The sequence below is a fragment of the Haemorhous mexicanus genome, chromosome 6, assembly GCF_027477595.1.
Source record: "Haemorhous mexicanus isolate bHaeMex1 chromosome 6, bHaeMex1.pri, whole genome shotgun sequence".
Lineage (NCBI taxonomy): Eukaryota > Metazoa > Chordata > Aves > Passeriformes > Fringillidae > Haemorhous > Haemorhous mexicanus.
In genome coordinates, this window is record NC_082346.1 from 45,596,766 (window position 1) to 45,615,359 (window position 18,594).

Here is an 18,594-nt window from a genome sequence, read left to right on the forward strand (position 1 = left end):
GCCCAGAAAATTTAACCCAACCAATGAAAAAACTCAGCAGTGAGTATTACCAGCTATTGGGTCTGTATATTGTCTGCATATATTTCCAAATCTGAATTTAAGCTAGAAGGCAGTTCAGAAAATCATAATGCTGTAATACAATATGGTAGTTTAAAGAAATTTAACAAAACAATGTAGCTAGTTAATTGAGCAGAAAATATACCTGGAGAGCTCCCACTTCTTCTTCTCTTCTGTGTGTCTTCTCTAGTAGCTCTGCAAAATGAAAAATGGAACTTGTAAATTCAACTTCCTGTCTCATGGCCTGATAGAAAAAATATTGTGTAAAACAGTCATTGAGTTTTTTATTTTACAGATTTCACAACACCCCTCTTCAGCTGATCAAATAATAGATTAAAAGTGTCAGTGATATGATTGTTTCCAAGCATGGGCTGTTGAGGTAACTAAAAAAACAGCCTCAAGAACACAGTTTGACTGGGGGGAAAAGAGCTTTAAAATTCACAGATAAACTTTTCTATACTGAAATAAATCTTCTGGTGGATTTTTAGAACTGAATAAAAAAAAAAATCAAAGAGATTCTGCCTAAAAATTAACTAAAACTGGCTGTCAAAGCAATGCAATTATATATGAAAAGTTACTGTAGAATCCTGCAGACTATTTTGACTCACACTAATTACCTGCTCTCAGTAAAGTGGAACAATTTTGCTAAGGAAAATAATTCACTGTTACAAAATATTAGAAAAGTTTGTTACAGTCTTTACAAGATAAAATACTAATATCTTGTATAGTCATGTGTGACAATTATAGACATTGGCACATATATGCACATTAATTTTTTTTAATTCTGTGGCTTATGAGTTGCTTTTCCCTTTTACTTCATTCACCTAGTTTTATGATTAAAATAATGTTTTTGATAAATTGTAACATATTTAGAATTCTCGGACCTTGAAGTTATAACCTCATAAAGAGCAGGAAAAACAAAAAAAACATCCTGCAGGCTTGTGGCTATTTCAACTATGAGAAGTTCTCATGAGTTTTGCATGAGAAGAGCATTGCTTTATCTAAACCAGAGACTGACTTTGAATTCAGACATGCTCCAGTTTGCTAGCAATTAGGAGCATTAGGAGATTATGAAACTGCCTTGACAACGTCAGAGGACGGAATTCTGACTGTCAATTTCCTCAGCATCCTAGTACAGAACAGCTAACTGAAAGTACCTGTGTTTGCCTCCATAAGAAATAAACTTTATTGATACTTACACAGTCATAAAGATAAGCTTCAATGATTTCCAATAGCAACTACATAAAATATTCTACTGACATTAGTCATCTTTCCTTTAAATCTCTGATCTCTTCTCCTTCTCTGTGAGCACCCAAACCCTCTTTTTTCATAGCTTATTATTAATTTCTGACTGCATGTGGATTGAGACGTATTTCCAAGCACCAGTCCTTTAAGAGATGTAGATACCATGTAAAAAATTTTAGTTAATTGTTTCACAAGCTGAGAGATCGACTTGCTATTATTTCTTCTTAACTTCTATGCCATTTTTTCCAAATCCTTTCTTAAACTTAGTAAAATTACCATTTCTTCAGTTTGTTTTGGTGCATCTGTGTTTTTCTGGATTGTTCTTTGGTATGCTTTTTCAGTCCAGCGATCCAACTGCCACATAAATTACTGTAGCCAAATGCACTGCCATCAACATTAGTACAAGAATTTTGGGTTGAAAAGTAGCTGTCCTGTTTGCTTACTTTGGGTATATTCCAGTATTAGATGTAAGCTGATAAAAATTGGTATTGTAATACAAGCTTTAAAAAAATTTAGGAGCAAGGAATAAGTTATGAGGAAAGGGTGGGAAATGAAAAATTCATCCCCATGTCCCATCTGACCAAAACCCCTCAACTATTATTACTTGACTTTGGTGTATTTTCGTTCTAATGTAGTAATTAAGATTCTACTGTATAGACACAATTGTTCTAAGTGAAAAGGTCGCTATTACAAGGTTCCTTTCAAACATCTTCTACAAAGGCAAAATAAGTTGAACTGTTTTCTGCTAACAGTCTCTAGATTTGAAAGCTCTGCATCTCAAATTAGGGTTATCTAGAATTCATTTACTTTATTCTACCCCTGCCAAAATCAGCTGTCCTGCAGGATGCTTCACAAAACTCTGTCCCTGGAAGGGCAGGCAGGTGTTCAAGTTGTGTTAACTGACAAAATATACACCTGTACAGAGCCATCCTTTATGAACATATATCCAAAAATCAAGTTCTGCATTTCAACTGATGATTCCATTAAGTATTCTATGTGAAATAATGACATGTTTTCTCCAAAGCTGAAGTAAAAAAAAAAAAAAAAAAAGAAGCCATGTATACTAAACAGCTATACAAAAAGTCATATATAGCACATTATATCATTCCTCTGGACATCATTTACCATGACAGAATAACTTTGCTTACTTGATCTGAAAAGCTCTGTTGAGTTATTTTATCATTTGTACAATACTTTCCATATTTAAGTTCCTGTGCGAACTTAAATATATGTTTTATGCTTTAAGTCATGTGCCAGGAAATAATGTTGCAATAAAGTTAAGACAGAGAATGCATTGTGTCTGCAACAGTGCAAAGATGGTCACTGGCCCTAGTGGAAGCTCCTGTCATCCATCCCATGAAAAGCCTCTGAGTTTTTCCAGTTAAAATTCTGTTAGTAAAAGAAGTTGCACAGTGACAAGGGTTGCTACAACAATCCTGCTATCATCTTCTTTCAAGGTCTAATGTAACCACAGGGTACTTGCGGATTTTTCAAAGCAATACATCATTATTCTCATGGGGCACAGAACATCAATTTATAAATTTACTAGAAGAAATAGCATTATTGAAAAAGGCACCTTTAGGCATTGATGGCTCTTCTCAAAAGATGAATAATAGATGGAAAAAGACAAAAAGTGAAATGAGATGTAGAAACAAAGATATTCATCAATATATTCCCTTTTTATTTCTAGCTAAATATGAATCTTGCAATCCAATAAGGGACTATAAGCTAAAACTATTAAAAAATCAGATATATTTCAGATGTTTAAAACCTCACAAAATCAGCGGCAAGCTCAGGACATGGTCTGCAAAATTAGGGATCATACTTTTCTGCAGCCACACAAAAACAATTTATTTACAGTGCCTAAATTCCAAATCATGTAAAGGTTATATCTTGCTGAGCTCTGCATCAGTAAAGACCAACTGAGTGTCCTTGAAGTTACACTACAGTGACTTAGATGTGACTAATCAAACTTACAGGAAAAATATAGGTTATGATTTAAAACAGTCTGTCAGAATCATTATCTCTAGCAGTTTTCCTGACACTGAACCACCACAGTATGTTTCAAAACACTGCAAATACTAAGCTGGAGGTGAATATTATAAATTCCATCATACCACACAGACAAGTGAGGGGAAAAAAGGCTTATTTGAAAAGATTTTTCACACACAGACCCCCCAGTCATAATTTTTACTACTTTTACATGAAAAGTGTCAGAAAATAGATTTAAGAGCAGATATTTATTGATTGAAATGAGTAAAATGCAACAGTACTATCTTATTTATTCTAGCTGATCCATTAACATGCCAATAACTAACTAGAATGTTAAAACTCTTTTATGCACTAAAATATTCAACTCCTTTATCTTTGTGCTGAGTATAACAAAGGTGGCAAACAGGACATTGACTTTATATTAACTGGAGCATCAATTTCTTGATTTCAAACACTGCATGACCTCCCATTTTAGAAATTGAAGATAATGATAGACAACATTCCTCTTTACATTCTCAGAGAAGATTGACATGCCAGAGAAAAATCTGCAAATTGGACCAACAGCACATTTTTATGTGCATCTTGTTCTAGCCAAGGAGAAGGTGCAAATACGGAAGTGCACACAGAGTCAATTCTTATAGCCATAGATATCTACTCATACAGTGAAAAATCCTAAAATGTGATTCAGTGATGAGTACATTCACACAACAATTCAGTTTTGAATTCATAGGTAATATGCTGTAAACTAGCCTAGATATCTTCAGGCTATGGGTAGGTCTGACTGAATACTCTCACCTCTCCCTAGCAGTTACAGATCACACAGGAAAATAAAGAACAACTCACATAATACAAAAAATACAGCTACTATGTGGCACTAAAGCAAGAAATCCAGGTTACTACCAGAAAAGGATGGCAGTTTGGAAAAAAATTGTCAGCATAATTTTTGCATCACCAAGCTAAAAAAAGTTCTCCAAAATACAAGTCAGGGCTTTCAGTTATATATTTGCAAAACCACTTTGGATTTCCCAAAGTTTGTAACCCTAGACATTAAGGTTTTAAGTTATATAAGTGAATATCAAACTCTTGAGAAATCACTTAATTAGACACCCTGATCACATTACTTTTAAATATGCTTAGATCAAAAATTGTAAGGCTTTTTTATGTCAAGTATTTCCCATCATTCTCACTTCAAATATGCATCCTACAGCTTTCACTCACTGTTTGGATATGCTCCCCACAAAACTGCTGAACAGATACTACAGCATTCCTGCAGATGCATAAGGCAGCCAAGCAGGTTTCCATCAAGCATGAAGGAATTTTCAAGCAGCTGAATATATCAGTTTCTCTCAGCTAGAAATTACTTATCTTGCTCACATCTACACAGCCAAGTTTTATCACCTACCACTTACAATTTTTTCCCTTCACACAATCAATCTGACATGAAGGCCCTATTTTCAGAGTGAATCAAGAAGTTTCTAGCTGAACTAGTGTAACCAAAGTGTTTCACAAGATATATATATATATATATATATATATATATATATATATATATATATATATATATATATATATATAAATTCATGGCCAGTAAAGGCAGAACAACTGCAGTTTTGCCCTGTACCTGTGTTAAGTTGTGATGAATGACTTCACAGTACTGTGACAACTCTCACAATCCAGAAACACTCAATACTAAAGGATGCTTCAATGAGGCTGAAGCTTCCTATTGTCAGGCCCAACACCACAAATCACCCTGGCACTAAAGCAACTGAGATGTAAAATAGTAGCGGCACCTGCTTCACACTATTTTAATTGTAACAGTACTTGCAAGCCATTAAGGGAATTTCTACATAACCATATTATTATCATCTTGAAAGAGCTTTAGAGAAATAGGTATCTCTTAGAACATTAATTTTTGCTAGTGTGGAACAAGGTCCATACATTATTTGTATTTCAGAATGTGTTTAGGTAGTTCCAAGCAAAATTTAAAAAAAGAAAGGAAAAAAAAAAGTCTCAAGTGATTTTTACTATTGATTAGAGCTTTCCTAGTTCATTACCAAACTATTATATTAATATTGAGCACATTCCACTGTCTTCAAAGATTTTAGTTCAGTTCCCACCACTGCAAGTAATGCAATACTCATGATCACCAAGACCAAAACAGCTGTTTATCTGTATCTAAATCAAAAGTTCTCTCATCCACATTGAAAAAGAGCTTGAGACTTAAAAGAATACCATTTTTAAAAAGTAAGAATATTTTGAAATATTCTTTGCCTGTTAAGCTCCTAGCAATTTATTAGCTACTGTAGTTGTTAGCAAGTTACATAGTCAAGATTTCAAAATAATATACTTCATAGAAAACTTGAACTTTTTTAAAATTAATTCATTCTTTTGATAACTTTTAGGGATACACTTGTATTTTTACTGTGTAAATTCAAAGCAGATTCTTCAACCTACAGTGATACATTGGCTTACCCTAACATGAAGCAGCAACCTAATCATAACAGAAGAAGAAATGGAAGAAAAGCGTCAGAACTTAAAAGAGAAGGAAACAATTAACTGTTCAGATTCCCTAAGAGACTTACCACTATACTAGAAACAGAACTGTTTTCTTTCTATTCCCTGAGGTTTAGGCAGGCCTGATATTTTGTAGCAAAACTTTTAAAGGTTCACATCTCCAGTTTGGCCTTGTCTATATTTCTCTATTTGCACAGAAGTTAATTACTATTGGGGGGAAAAAAGAAAAAAGGATAGCTTATAGAAGGGAAATGTAATCATTTAAGAGCTGTGTGGGACATCAGAGAAGTGTGATTTAATATTCTCAGAGAATTTCTATTCAAGTTATACTCATGACTTTTAGAAGACTTCTAGGAATGAATGATACATTACTGGCTTATTTCCCTTTCACTTTGATTGGTAATTGATATAGATCATTCACTTATGAATATCTCCCACACTACTTTTAGAAAACCTCTTCCAACTTTTTACTTGTCCCAAGAATCAGTCCAAAATTCTCCTCATCGGTTTTATAACCTCTCTGTATCTGTTATTACCTGAACTGCTACAGTGTCTGCCTTACGGTGAATTCAGAAGTTCAAGAATGGATATATATATATATGTGTGTATATATATATGTACATATATATATATATATATTCAAATGCACAGCTTAAGTACACAAGATACTTGGCCAAGTTGCTGTAACCTCTTCTACAGTCCAAATATGATTGCACTGGAATAGTTTGTCTGAATATGAGATTAAATATATTCAAAAAACTAAACTAGAAGGTTACCAATTTAAAAATTATAGGTCCCAATGTGCTACTTTTTAAGAGGCCTTTATCAAAAGAATGAGAAGGTTTTTTTCCCAAAGCTTACATGAGATCTTTTAGTTCTATTCCTGGCTCCCCTCTATTCCTGGGAAATTTTCTGTGCTTCATTTGAACATGGCTAAAGAAAATATTTCTCTATCTTCTGACGTGAAGCTCTAACAAAGTGCACTGAAATCCACGCAAAATATTCCTATGAACTTCCTAATGAATACAAAAGGTGACGACAGCCCAAAACTTCACTACGTCTTAGCAAATGCCTAAGCTATGAGCTGGGAGAGAGAGCATGGCTATAATATTTGTTTAGGACCATACTGATTCCCAGTTGAAACTACTGTAGGAGGTTGTGAAAATAGATGAAGTTAACACATCATGAAGCAGCAATAAGCATTTTGTTGTTTTGCTTTGAATGACACTTATGTACCAGTGGACATGCTGTAGAGGATTCCAAAAGCTCCTGAGGGACCTTGAGGCTTCTAGTTAAAAACAAAAAAATCACTAAAGAACAACTTTCCAAAACAGGCATCACCTCCTAGATGCTTTAGTAAGTTGCAGTAAGTTTCAATAGGAAACAGTGATAGAGACAAATAAGAAGGCTAACCTTGAAGTGATAAATGTGGCAAAAAATTAGACCATTGATGTCACAGACACTGATATAGGAGATTTCATATTCCTGACAATGAAAAGCTGCTGCTTAAGTTTGAGACGAGTTGATTAATTAATGAGTCTACCTAAAACAGAAATCTGCATTTAAATCTCACAGGTCGTTAAAGATCCTGTGACGAGTGTCCTTGCACTACGGACCTTAACCTGCTTCACTGCTGTAGGATGATACCACAATGGCTTTTCTTACTGAAAGCCTTTACTAAGCCATGATTCTACTGACAGAAAAAAAACTACAGCAGGCTAGAATTTTCTTTAAACCTCTCTTTAACAATTTCTTTAAAAATGCATTTAAATACACATATTTCACAGTAAATTAATAATTCAGAAATAAGAACTTTCTTGTCTGAAAACAAGAACTTCAGATATCAAGAACGATACAACCGAAAAAAAAAAACCTCCAAACATGAATAAAATCATGGAAAATTGATCCAGTAAAGCAAAAAGTTTATCTAAAAGGCATGGCTTCTGCCATGAAAATTAAAATGGGACACACACCAAATACCAAAAATGCAGTTGACAATTTTTTTCCGATTATTTTTAATTAATGGCTTGGATAGCTGGTTTGGAAATGGCTTAGGAGTATTGAGTAATATATGATTAGAGAGGGGTACAACTAGGAGACATGGAACAAGGGATGGAAAAGTAGCACTGATGGGAGTGAGAGAAACAGAAGTAAGAATTCTACCTTTTATCTGCAGTGATATTAAATGTCTCCATGAATGGGAAACTGCAATTTGACCCAGTAACTCATGATTAGCTCGGATTTGTGTGTGTGAGCTATCATCACACCTGCTGGTAGCACAGATCTATGCAAGGAAACTGACAATGGCTTTTTCTTCCATAGTTTTGATTAGAAAACCTATTAAATAAGCTGGAAAGAAAAAAAACCAGCATTATATAAAAGAAAAATAAAAAAAAAGAAATGTCTCAAAGCAAGGTCCTCATAATAGCTGACACTTTAAACAGAAAATGCAGCTGAACACCTATCACTGCATATAATACATAATTGTTACAACTCTCTCCTGAATGGAGAAACATTTCCTTTCTGATAATGAATAACATTTTCCAGGAGCACACAGAAAGAAATTGAAACTTAATTTGTTTTCATTTACCAACTGCAAGCTAGAAAGATAATTTGTCATTTCTTGTTTTAGAAAATTATGTTGATATGTTTATGGGCATGGTAGCTATATAAAAATTATGGGATGACATATGTAAATGACAAAGCAGGAAATTGAATGCCACTTGCTCCAGTGAGCTTTCTCTTAATATCCTAGGATTTTCTTGTTTTGATGTTTATCATCCCAACAATATATATGCATATCAGCAAATTTCCTTTTGGCTACATCTGAAAGGCAGCTGCAGATCTTAATGCAAATGCACACAGAACTGATCTTGGACCTATCAGCTAAGGAATGGTCAATGATTAAGGGTACCCATGCTTTTGAAGCAGCTAGTGCAGCTCATTTGAATTGAAGTAACTGGGCCATCCAAAAGAGGCCAACAGCTGCAAGACAGAAAGCATTTCTAGCCAAGGTCACTTGTTACTTGAGATGAGTAATTCTCCCAAGCCTAGAAGTGCATTTCTTAATTGGGCTGTTTGAAGATCAGAACTAAATCCATTTGCAATATTCACAGTATAGGAGAACAGATAATATGGAAAGCTCAGAGATAATGGTCCAGAAATGAAGTTTCTCTACCAACCTCAGGAAAAAAGGGATCTTTTAAGCAGCTTGGATATTTTGTCAGAAGAGTAAAGCACACAAAAAGAGTCCTATCTCCATGGGATTCACTGCTTGCTAAATGCTACTAGATGGCCCTATGTATCACTAGGACCCAAACAGCTTCTGAGAAAACACTTACTTCAACCAAACAAACATACATGCAGAGGTCATTATGTCTCATTGACATCCAACATAATGCAATTAGAAATCATATAACTGTCTATTACACATGCTACAGACGAAGATGCAATAAACTGAGCTGGCAACTATGAAGAAAGCTATAATAGCAATGTTTACTTGTAATTTTTTCAGATGCAGATAGGCTTTAAGTTTATTCCTTGGTGGGACAATCCTGTTTTTCTACTATCCCATGGTAACTGATGATATACAACTGAGACTTACCAGACTTCTATACTTTCACCCCTTTTTCTAGTATAATCTTCCTTTGCTGCAACAACATTTGCTGCCGGCATATTTTTTTGAAAACACCTTAATTGACATAAGGATTGGATTTTTTTCTGTATGACAACCTACTGTTTTAATAATGACAATAAAATACAAACCATAGACAACCTTCAGTATCAAAGTAATATTTAAAATTATTCATGCTGGGTTTCTCTACTCTGTCAAGCTTTCTGACAGCATCTTTTCCAGACCAACACTTTACACACAGTATAATGTCGCAGTGCAACACACAACTGCACTTCTCCTCTACACACTTGATCCTCAAAGTACATTTGTCCCAAAGCACTAGCATGATCAGTAACAGATATTTTCCCATTTAATAAAAACTTGGTTTACTGTAAATGTGTGTCCTTCTGCTGTCTTGATGTGTATTTTCAACACTCGCAAAAAAGTTTACTTGAGCTGAAATAAATTAGTATTACAACTTCTTCTGGAATAAACTCTCTCTCTTGGATCTTGTTTGCTCTGCTAAGGCAGTGCAAACAAAGTCTTTAGAGCAAATGAAAAAAACAGTCATCTCTTACAGGACACAGATTAAAAGCACTGCTCAGAAAAAAGAATAAATTTAGATAATCAGCTTGGAACCACAGTACATATGCAACTTGCACACTATACTTCAGGGCGCACATCAGATGAGAACAGTACCTATGCAACAAATCTTAAGGTACAAGACACCTGATACTACTTTTTCTTGACCTGGTGTTATAAAATATTATTCATATTGGTGATTCAGGCAGAGAAAGAAGCTACCCAGCTTCCAATGACCACACACAATTACAGAGCTTATATAGCTCTGTAAAAATGCCCTGATTACAGCTGATCCTAGTGACACTATGGGCACTGACACTTCCTCCTAACCAGATGCAGCGTGGTTCCTGGATCTGTCCAATACTGTTACACTACTACTCAAGTAAATTAGATTATTACAAGATAGTGAATCATCATCAAAAAAATTTCCAATGAACAAAAAGAAATTAATTACAAAAACCTCATGAGTAGCAACAAATAGAATGCTCAAATTCAATCACACTATATTTGTACATTACCACTTCAGGAAATATGAAACTCTAATTTTGTGAACTAAAAGCATTTTATGTTGCCATTCTTATAGTAAGAACAGGTTAACAAATGAAAAATGTGCAATCATGCAGCTGAATGGCCCACATAATCATACCATTGATTCTCAATTACAGTAAGGATGGAAATTTTCATAATTTAGTAGTAATAACACTGTCTTTATTGTAAATAAGTCTTTGGAAGTCAAAATTCCTTCCAGATAACATTACAGCAAGACTACAAAATACTTAGAGTAATTTTAGAAGTCACACACTGAAGTGTTTTAAAATCAGATCAAAATAGGAGCGGCAGTGTACTATAAAAACCTTAGATTTCAAAATAAAATCATTCCTGAAACAGCCAAAAAAGAAATCTTAGAAAGCTTTCAGTTTTTATTCCCCTCATCATGCAATCTTCCCACAATATCAGAAGCCAGCCTGAAGATGTTATACTATATACATATTGTATATAACTTACATATATCAGAAAGAACAGAGTATTTTTGTATTTTGTATTTTCAAATTTGAGATGTTTTTGCAACAGGTTAGAAATACTTCAATCTTAAATTTCAGATCTTATCCTACTGTTGCTTATTTTCTCTCTTTCACTGTAATACATGAATAGCCCATGGTACTCATTAAACCAGTCTGTGTAGATAAGTCTCATTGACCAAGGATGAAGTATTAATATTTCTCCAGCTTTTAAGAAAATAAGCATGTATATAGTAGAATATTCGCATTCCACTTGCACGTAAGAAGTCACATCAATAAAACATAGCCCAACATATTTATAATCCCTTTAATACACTTGAGAAACACCAGCTCAACATTCCAACAGCTTGGAGAGGAAAGTCCCTTCTTCCTCAGACAAGAGGATGACACGAAGCTATGCAAAACAAACTTACTCCCAAATTCCATGACTCATGGCTCATGTCTTGACAGAAGCAAGGCATCTGAAAAACTAAGTTCTCTGCCAATTTAAATAGGCTTCTGCTAAAAAATAAGCTGGTTTGTAACAGGCATTAAGAACTTGATTGGGAAAACTGTGGAGTGCCAAACAGCTATTAAAGGTCATTGTATTATATTCAATAGCGTCCTAACTTAATTCTGCCCTTTGAGCTCTTCCTTAAAAAAATGTGCTCCATGGATTTTAAGCATGTTGCATTAGAACAAAATTACTTCACTAGGATTTTTTCATTTTATATAGTGTCTTGTAAGAAACGGTATACTGTCTGATCATTTGATTTTGCAAGTAGAAGCAGTTTCCCATACAGACAACATTCCAGCCTTACTTTCAGAAAATTCTGCTCCTAGAATTTCAATTCAATCAAGAAAGTAATGTTCTACAGCTGAGGCATCAAATATAATTAAAATCAGGAAGACAAAGTTTTTGTCCTGCCAGCTGAAGTACATGCCATGTTGATGCAGTATGTACATATGCATGAAGTACATAAATATATATTTCAATGAATCTGTTTTCTTGGGTTTGCACTTGGTTTCTTTTTTTAGTGGTAGGCACCTCAATTCACCAGGTGTACCAAAACAAAAAAAAAAAATCCACAACAAAATCATAAGTGTTAGAATTGTGAAACAAAAGGTGATAAATTTTACATTTAAATGGTTTCCACTAAACACAGATTTACATACTAGCAATATATAATGTTGTACAAAGGTACTGCTCAAATACTCAAAAATAAGTAGTGCAATATGAACATGTGTACTTTAAAAAATAATTCTTAGAGTAGAAAGGTGGTGTAGAATTAAGAAATCCAGCTGAAGAATAGGAGACCAAGCTTTACCCTCACCTGTCTCTTTTTTTTTATACATAACCATGAGCAAGCACATTCTCTCTGACTCAGATACTGTACCTGTTTAAGCAAATAAATAAAACTTTACAGCAACAATATTTACTGTTTAATGACCTGCAACTCAAGTCCTTTAAAATAGGCAGAAGCATCCGAAATCATGCCCTTTACTATGTTATGACTTTATCCTAGAGACATAATAGATGCAGACAAGTAAAATACTGTGAGACTCTCTGTCCACCCCTTTTAAAGAAGATTCAGATATATGTGCCCATTATTAGGTGCCTACAATTTTTTAAAAACTACATAGAGGAACCTGTTATTTAGGAAAAACAATTAGTAGCTTATTGTTCTAATCACTCATACTGTATGAACTGTATAGTTAATTTGCTTGTCTTGCTTGGTTCTAAAACATTTTAAGGATTTTCCCCTTTAACTGCAAAATATTTAAAATATTTAAATGTACCAATCATGGTTCCCATTTTCTTAAAAAAAAAACAAGAAGGAAAAAAAAGATGTTAGATATAGACAGTTATTACCTTGAACATGCTGATCAGAGTAAATATTCAACCTAGGAATTTGTCATATTTAACCCACTAGAAGGAAAAAATGGGTAAACAGATTAAATATCACTTATGTAATTTAATCTTTATATAGAAAAATCCAAAACCAGATAGACTTTCTTTTTTTTAAGAATTAATTTAAAATGTATATACTGTAACTAAAATGATTTTGTTGTATACAGTCAACAATAAGAATTGGTTTTACTGATGACCAATTCTTCTCAAAGTGAGGAATTTTTTGGTACTGACATGGCACTTAAACTTCAATTTTCCAAATACACTATATCATTAGGACTCACTTTAGGAAAAAAAAAGATCTTAGGTCAGCTGAAAGGATATAAAAACTTTTAACATAGCAATGAGCTACACTGAAAATCATATTCTACTACAGCCTAAAAAATTATAGGCAAAACCATTACAACAAGCACTGATTTTGAAAGACATTGAATCTTTGCAAGAGCAAGAGCCAAGATTTTGAATACTTCTTTAAGTTCAAAAATTTTGCTATACTAAATCTTATATAGCATTTTTTTCATTTCTGTTCAAATTTCCAACGTGATTCATTTGTATTTTAAACTAAGATGGCTTTGACCAAGGGAATAGGCACAACAGGAGAGGAACACAGAGCCCTTGGTTCAGTTTATATCCTATAAGACAGCATATTATTTAAATAAACTGACATCTTCTCAGATATTGAAGAGTTTCTTCAGGATGTCATTGTTACCTAAAGAAGAATAAATGACAGATAGCATGCTCCTGTTACATACTTCTCAGAAAAATACTGAATTTAAGACAAGTGTGGAAGTGCCTGGGTTGCTTGGGGTAGGATTTTTTTGGTTGGGTTTTTAAAATTTAATAGCTGTAAAATGGTGATATCAGTTTGGTATAGAAACATATTACATAGCCTGAAAGCATGACAGCACCTTTGATATTAATTCAAGGAGTCCTGATAAAGTTGTACAGTTGATTACAAGATTCTCTTAATTATACAGTGTTAAATCACTGTTAAGCTGCAATTGTGCTTATAAAGAGTCCAATGCCATCATTTCAACAGCTGTAAAAAAACCCCCAGTTCATAGAACATCATCTCTTTTAGCTTGGTTTAAAGAAAAAAGATAATTTTAATAATACATTTTAATTATTTAATATACACTGAATCCCCATCCCCCAGGTCACTTCTGTTAATTTTGGTTTAGTTTCTGGTATGTGCAGGTAAACCAAGAAATAAATCTAATAAATATAAACTCTTACTGTTAATGAGCAGTACAAACTCACTAACTTAACGGACTCATCATGCTTTCCACACCAAAAAACTGTACATAAGTTTCAGATAATCATCTAAAGTATGTGATTCAGAAGGAAAAAAAAAAACAAAGGAAGTCTTAAAAGCATCTTAGCTACAGTTTGATCCCATCTCTTACCTTCTCTTTTTTACAATGGCAGCCATATTTTTATGAGTGCATAAAAAGATAATGTCAAATGAAAATGGTTCCACAAAACAAATAAATAATTACAGCAATGCATGTCCAGTTAGATATTTCCAGTTTTCCGATTAAAAAAATTCCACAGGGCAGGATTTCTAAATGATTTGGGTTTATTTCCATTCTTCTAAGGCTCTGAACGCAGGTTCATTTTGGCAAAGTTTAAAATAACTTAGAAGTCCTCCCTCCTCCTTCCCCCATCACATTAAAAAAACTAAGCATTATTTAAAGGGCAAGAACACTATTAAGAAGAAATAAATTATTTCAATAGTAATCATATTTCAACTTAATCCATTTTGAAGCTCACTATGAAAACCAAGTACTATAAAAAGCTTCTCTGAAATCCTTGAGATTCCTTCCTGTATGTATGCTTAAAAGAGTGCTCTCTCTAGTTGATGCTCCCATTCACTGTTCAATAAAAGATGACTTGAAAATACCTTGTGATGTTTCTTGTTGCCACAGAAAGGACTCTTTTTCATACAAAGGAATATCATGCAATATATGAGAAAAAGAAATTTAACAAAAAAGAAATAATCAAAGCTGAAAGGGCAGAATCAGGCTTAAAGCTGTCTTCAAAACAGCATATGTACTTTACTATTTAATGAAACATAATAGGTCATACTAGAAAGATTTTACACTGTTTTGATTTTCACTGGTTTCCAATCTCATTCTTTTCCTCAGTTTAATAGCAGATATTGCTCTGGGTCACTATATTTACATTCAATGTACTATACTGTTTCTTATTTTAAATTTCTTACTCTTTCTGCTTTAGTGCTCCTGACTCAAACAAAAATTGGACTTCCTGACTTTAAAATAGAAAAAAAAAAAAGAAATATAATTTGAAAGATTAGGTTTTGTCAAAGCAAAGTTTTACCTACATTTTAATCTACTTTAATATACCAGGCTCTTTTGAGTTTACGTTATCCACAGCAGTTGAATAACAGATATCATTACTGAACCTAACAGAAAAAAAAATTAAAATAAACTGATGTCTTGTTTCAGGAATCACTCCCCAAAATCTTTGTAAATTTTACTTGTTTAATGTGATGAAACTAGAGGTAACTGTATGATTCATAGAGCTGACAACACCACAAAAACCAGCTAAAATGCAAGTATTTCAAAATTTGACTTTTGTATCCTCAAATATAAGACAATGAACAATGATAAATGCATGAGTGATAAACTTAATACATAAAGAAAAACACCACACATTTACCCAGAACAGTTTTGTGCTTGTGACAAAAGCATCTAACATTAGTCCATCACAGCTCAGGACCACAGCTGTTACCTTCCCAAGATTTACTTAGCAGTATATATATATATATATATATATATATATATATATATATATATATATATATATATATATAGCAGTATAGTTATAAATGTTATACCTATATAACAGATTCTGAATATGCAATAATTCAAATGTGATTGTGGAGCATTATTTCAGTAGACACTGAGAATTGATACAGAATATATCCTGCATCACCTGGGACTTAGTGTAAAACAGTTCTCACAGAGTATTTTGAGATAAATTAAATTAGTCATATAAATACAAGCAATGCACCTTCTCTTCTTACATCACTACAGCCATACTAATGCTGTTTCACTAACAAAAAGAACAGATATGGTCTTGCCAAATGTTAGGTCTTATTTTGCTAAACATTTATTTGTTGACTATCAGTATCTTCTCTGAATTAGCAGTATATTATCCTGAAACAAAAGAACTGTGCAGACTTCACATCCACCACTATATAACATAGTATGTCTAGCTTATATACATGTCAGTATATTCCAAGATTTTCTTGTAAAGGCAATTAAAGTAAATCTGGGTTTATAAAACCATTGGGTCCACCCAGGATCAAATATAGACTATCACTGATTTGAATGATGAGCTTTTCAGAGTACACCGTCTGGCTGGATCATATAGAAATAATTAAATGAAGGAAATTTATGCCAGGTCTTGGGTACAATTGCTGACAATGGCATTAAAAAATAATAAAAAATCCTGTTACCTAAACTAATTTTTAAATTGTTCTTAAGAACACCATGGCATGCTCAGTGATTCCAGAATGAAAATTAAATTCTTAGTTAAAAAATGGGAACTTATGCATTTTATTTCCTCAGACCTTTGTCTATTTTCTTAACATATTGAATACCTAGTGCAGTAAATTTAATTCTAAGACCAAAATCACTCCAAGATGAAACACAAAATCCAAGCTGTTACTGAAATATCCCATTGTGTAGCATGCTAGATAAATACCTTGTTAAGCAGTGAACTGCATCCAAAGTACCAATCTGCAAACCTGAAATCAGAAGTCACATCCTCTTCAGTTCTTCTGTATTTCTAAATATTGCTAGACTTCTGAATTTCTAAACTCTCCATCATGATACTCTTACCAAGAATGGAAGACAAATGTAGCTGATCTTGAAGCATTACCAGATAACTATGAAATTTCTGCTACTCTGTAAACAATCCTGAAACTCTGTGCTTCACAACTGTATTTTGTTTCATTCGCTCTTCTCTCATGGATGATTCTCTAGGTTAGCTTACTTGTATTTGTCAGGATTATACCACATGGACAGCCAGTTTATACTACCACAGGTACCACTGTGATAAAGTTAACACTTCTACAGAGATTTGTAAGGAGGTTTCAAAAGCGTACAATACCCCAGGTATTTACAAATGCCTTGGTGAAGGGAAAATACAGAAAAATACATAGTTAAAAGTTTTAGTAGACCTATTTAGCTAATAAAACTTCCTTAAACACAATCATCAACAAAGCAATTTAAATATTTATGCCACCTACTTTTGCTATGTCCACCATAAATCTCTATTTTTATTCCCTCTCCCCAAAAAACCCATGAGTAAATTACATTATCAGATCCACAGAAAGGAAATTAACAACCAATTTCTTGAGAATATGATTTCTCTGTCTGATTTTCATAAGTTTTGATTTAAGTGAACTTAAATTAATGGACTATTTTCAGACCATATCAGGTACTCAGACAAGTGGTTTGTGTCAGTGGCGACAGTCAATCACAACCATGGATATTCATGGTTATTCACAGAATCTGATAAAATGCTCCATCTAAAATCTGCATCATTGCAACAGAAAATATTTTCATTCATTTGATCAAATTTGATTGCATATCTATTTAATTTAGCAATACCTTAAAGGATACTTTGGTGTTTAAAAAAAAAAAGTGAAGGGCTTTTTGATCAATTAAATACATTCTGCCTTCATTTGCTTTATTCCTGTACCTGGGATTTGCCCATAATTTCATTACTGGGTGCCTTAGTATTGTGTAAATACTCCCATTTTTTATGCTTAAGTAAGAAAAGCCAACCAGCATTCTGTATCCTTAATTTAATTTTTTTATCATTTTGATGGATTGCTTTCTCCTTTTGGCTTAACACCTTTTTTATGCTTTTAGCTGTGTTTTCTTTTTCCCCTCTGGGAAAGTAGCTTTTCCAATTTTCATGTTCAAGTCATTTATCCATTAAACTATTTACATGTTTACATTCTTGTATTACTTGCTTCATAATCAAGGCTGGGCTTTTCATTCAGTATGTAAGAGTATTTGTTCGAGATATAAAAACAGTCAGACTCAGTCTTGCACCCTTTTTTTAAATAAAAACTCCTTTTAAACATTTAAATGTATCCCTTGGTGAACAACAGTACTCAAAACTCAGATTAACAGATATACATTCTACTATTTCTCTACCTTCTACAACTTCTAAAAAATAACTGATTTGGTATAATGAAGATCATAATTTCAAATTAAAAAGAAAAATCTAAGCTGACAAGACTGTAAAACAAACCAATTAAATTCACATGGAGATTGTAAATCCATTATTCTTGCATGCACTGTCACATGCACTGTCATGACATGCACATGTCAAAAGAGATAGAAATAAAATTTAAAAACCCCAAGTGATATACAGTATCACTGCTCACCACCAAGCAATGTCCAGCCCCTTCTCCAGCTGTGACTGGCTCCTCCCAGACAACTCTCCTGTGTTTGTACACTGGGAATAAAATTCTAATACATGGAATACACCTCTGACAGTTCCCCCGGCCTGATAATATTCCCTTGCAGCTATTTGTGCACCATCTCACTATTAGAGCATGGAAAACTGAAAAGTCCTTGACTTGGAGTGTAACTAAATCATCAGTGTGTTTTCAACATTACTATCCATATTAAATC

General features: G+C 33.4%; 1 protein-coding gene across 10 annotated transcripts in view; it reads right to left on the reverse strand.

Moving 5' to 3' along the window:
* CEP128 (centrosomal protein 128) overlaps window positions 1–18,594 on the reverse strand; it is a 165,855-nt gene that overhangs the window by 97,550 nt on the left and 49,711 nt on the right. For all 10 annotated transcript variants that reach the window (XM_059850094.1, XM_059850089.1, XM_059850090.1 and 7 more), the window contains one exon: window positions 203–252. In XM_059850094.1, coding sequence (XP_059706077.1) covers window positions 203–252 — 50 coding nt within the window. The remainder of the gene's footprint in view (window positions 1–202; window positions 253–18,594) is intronic.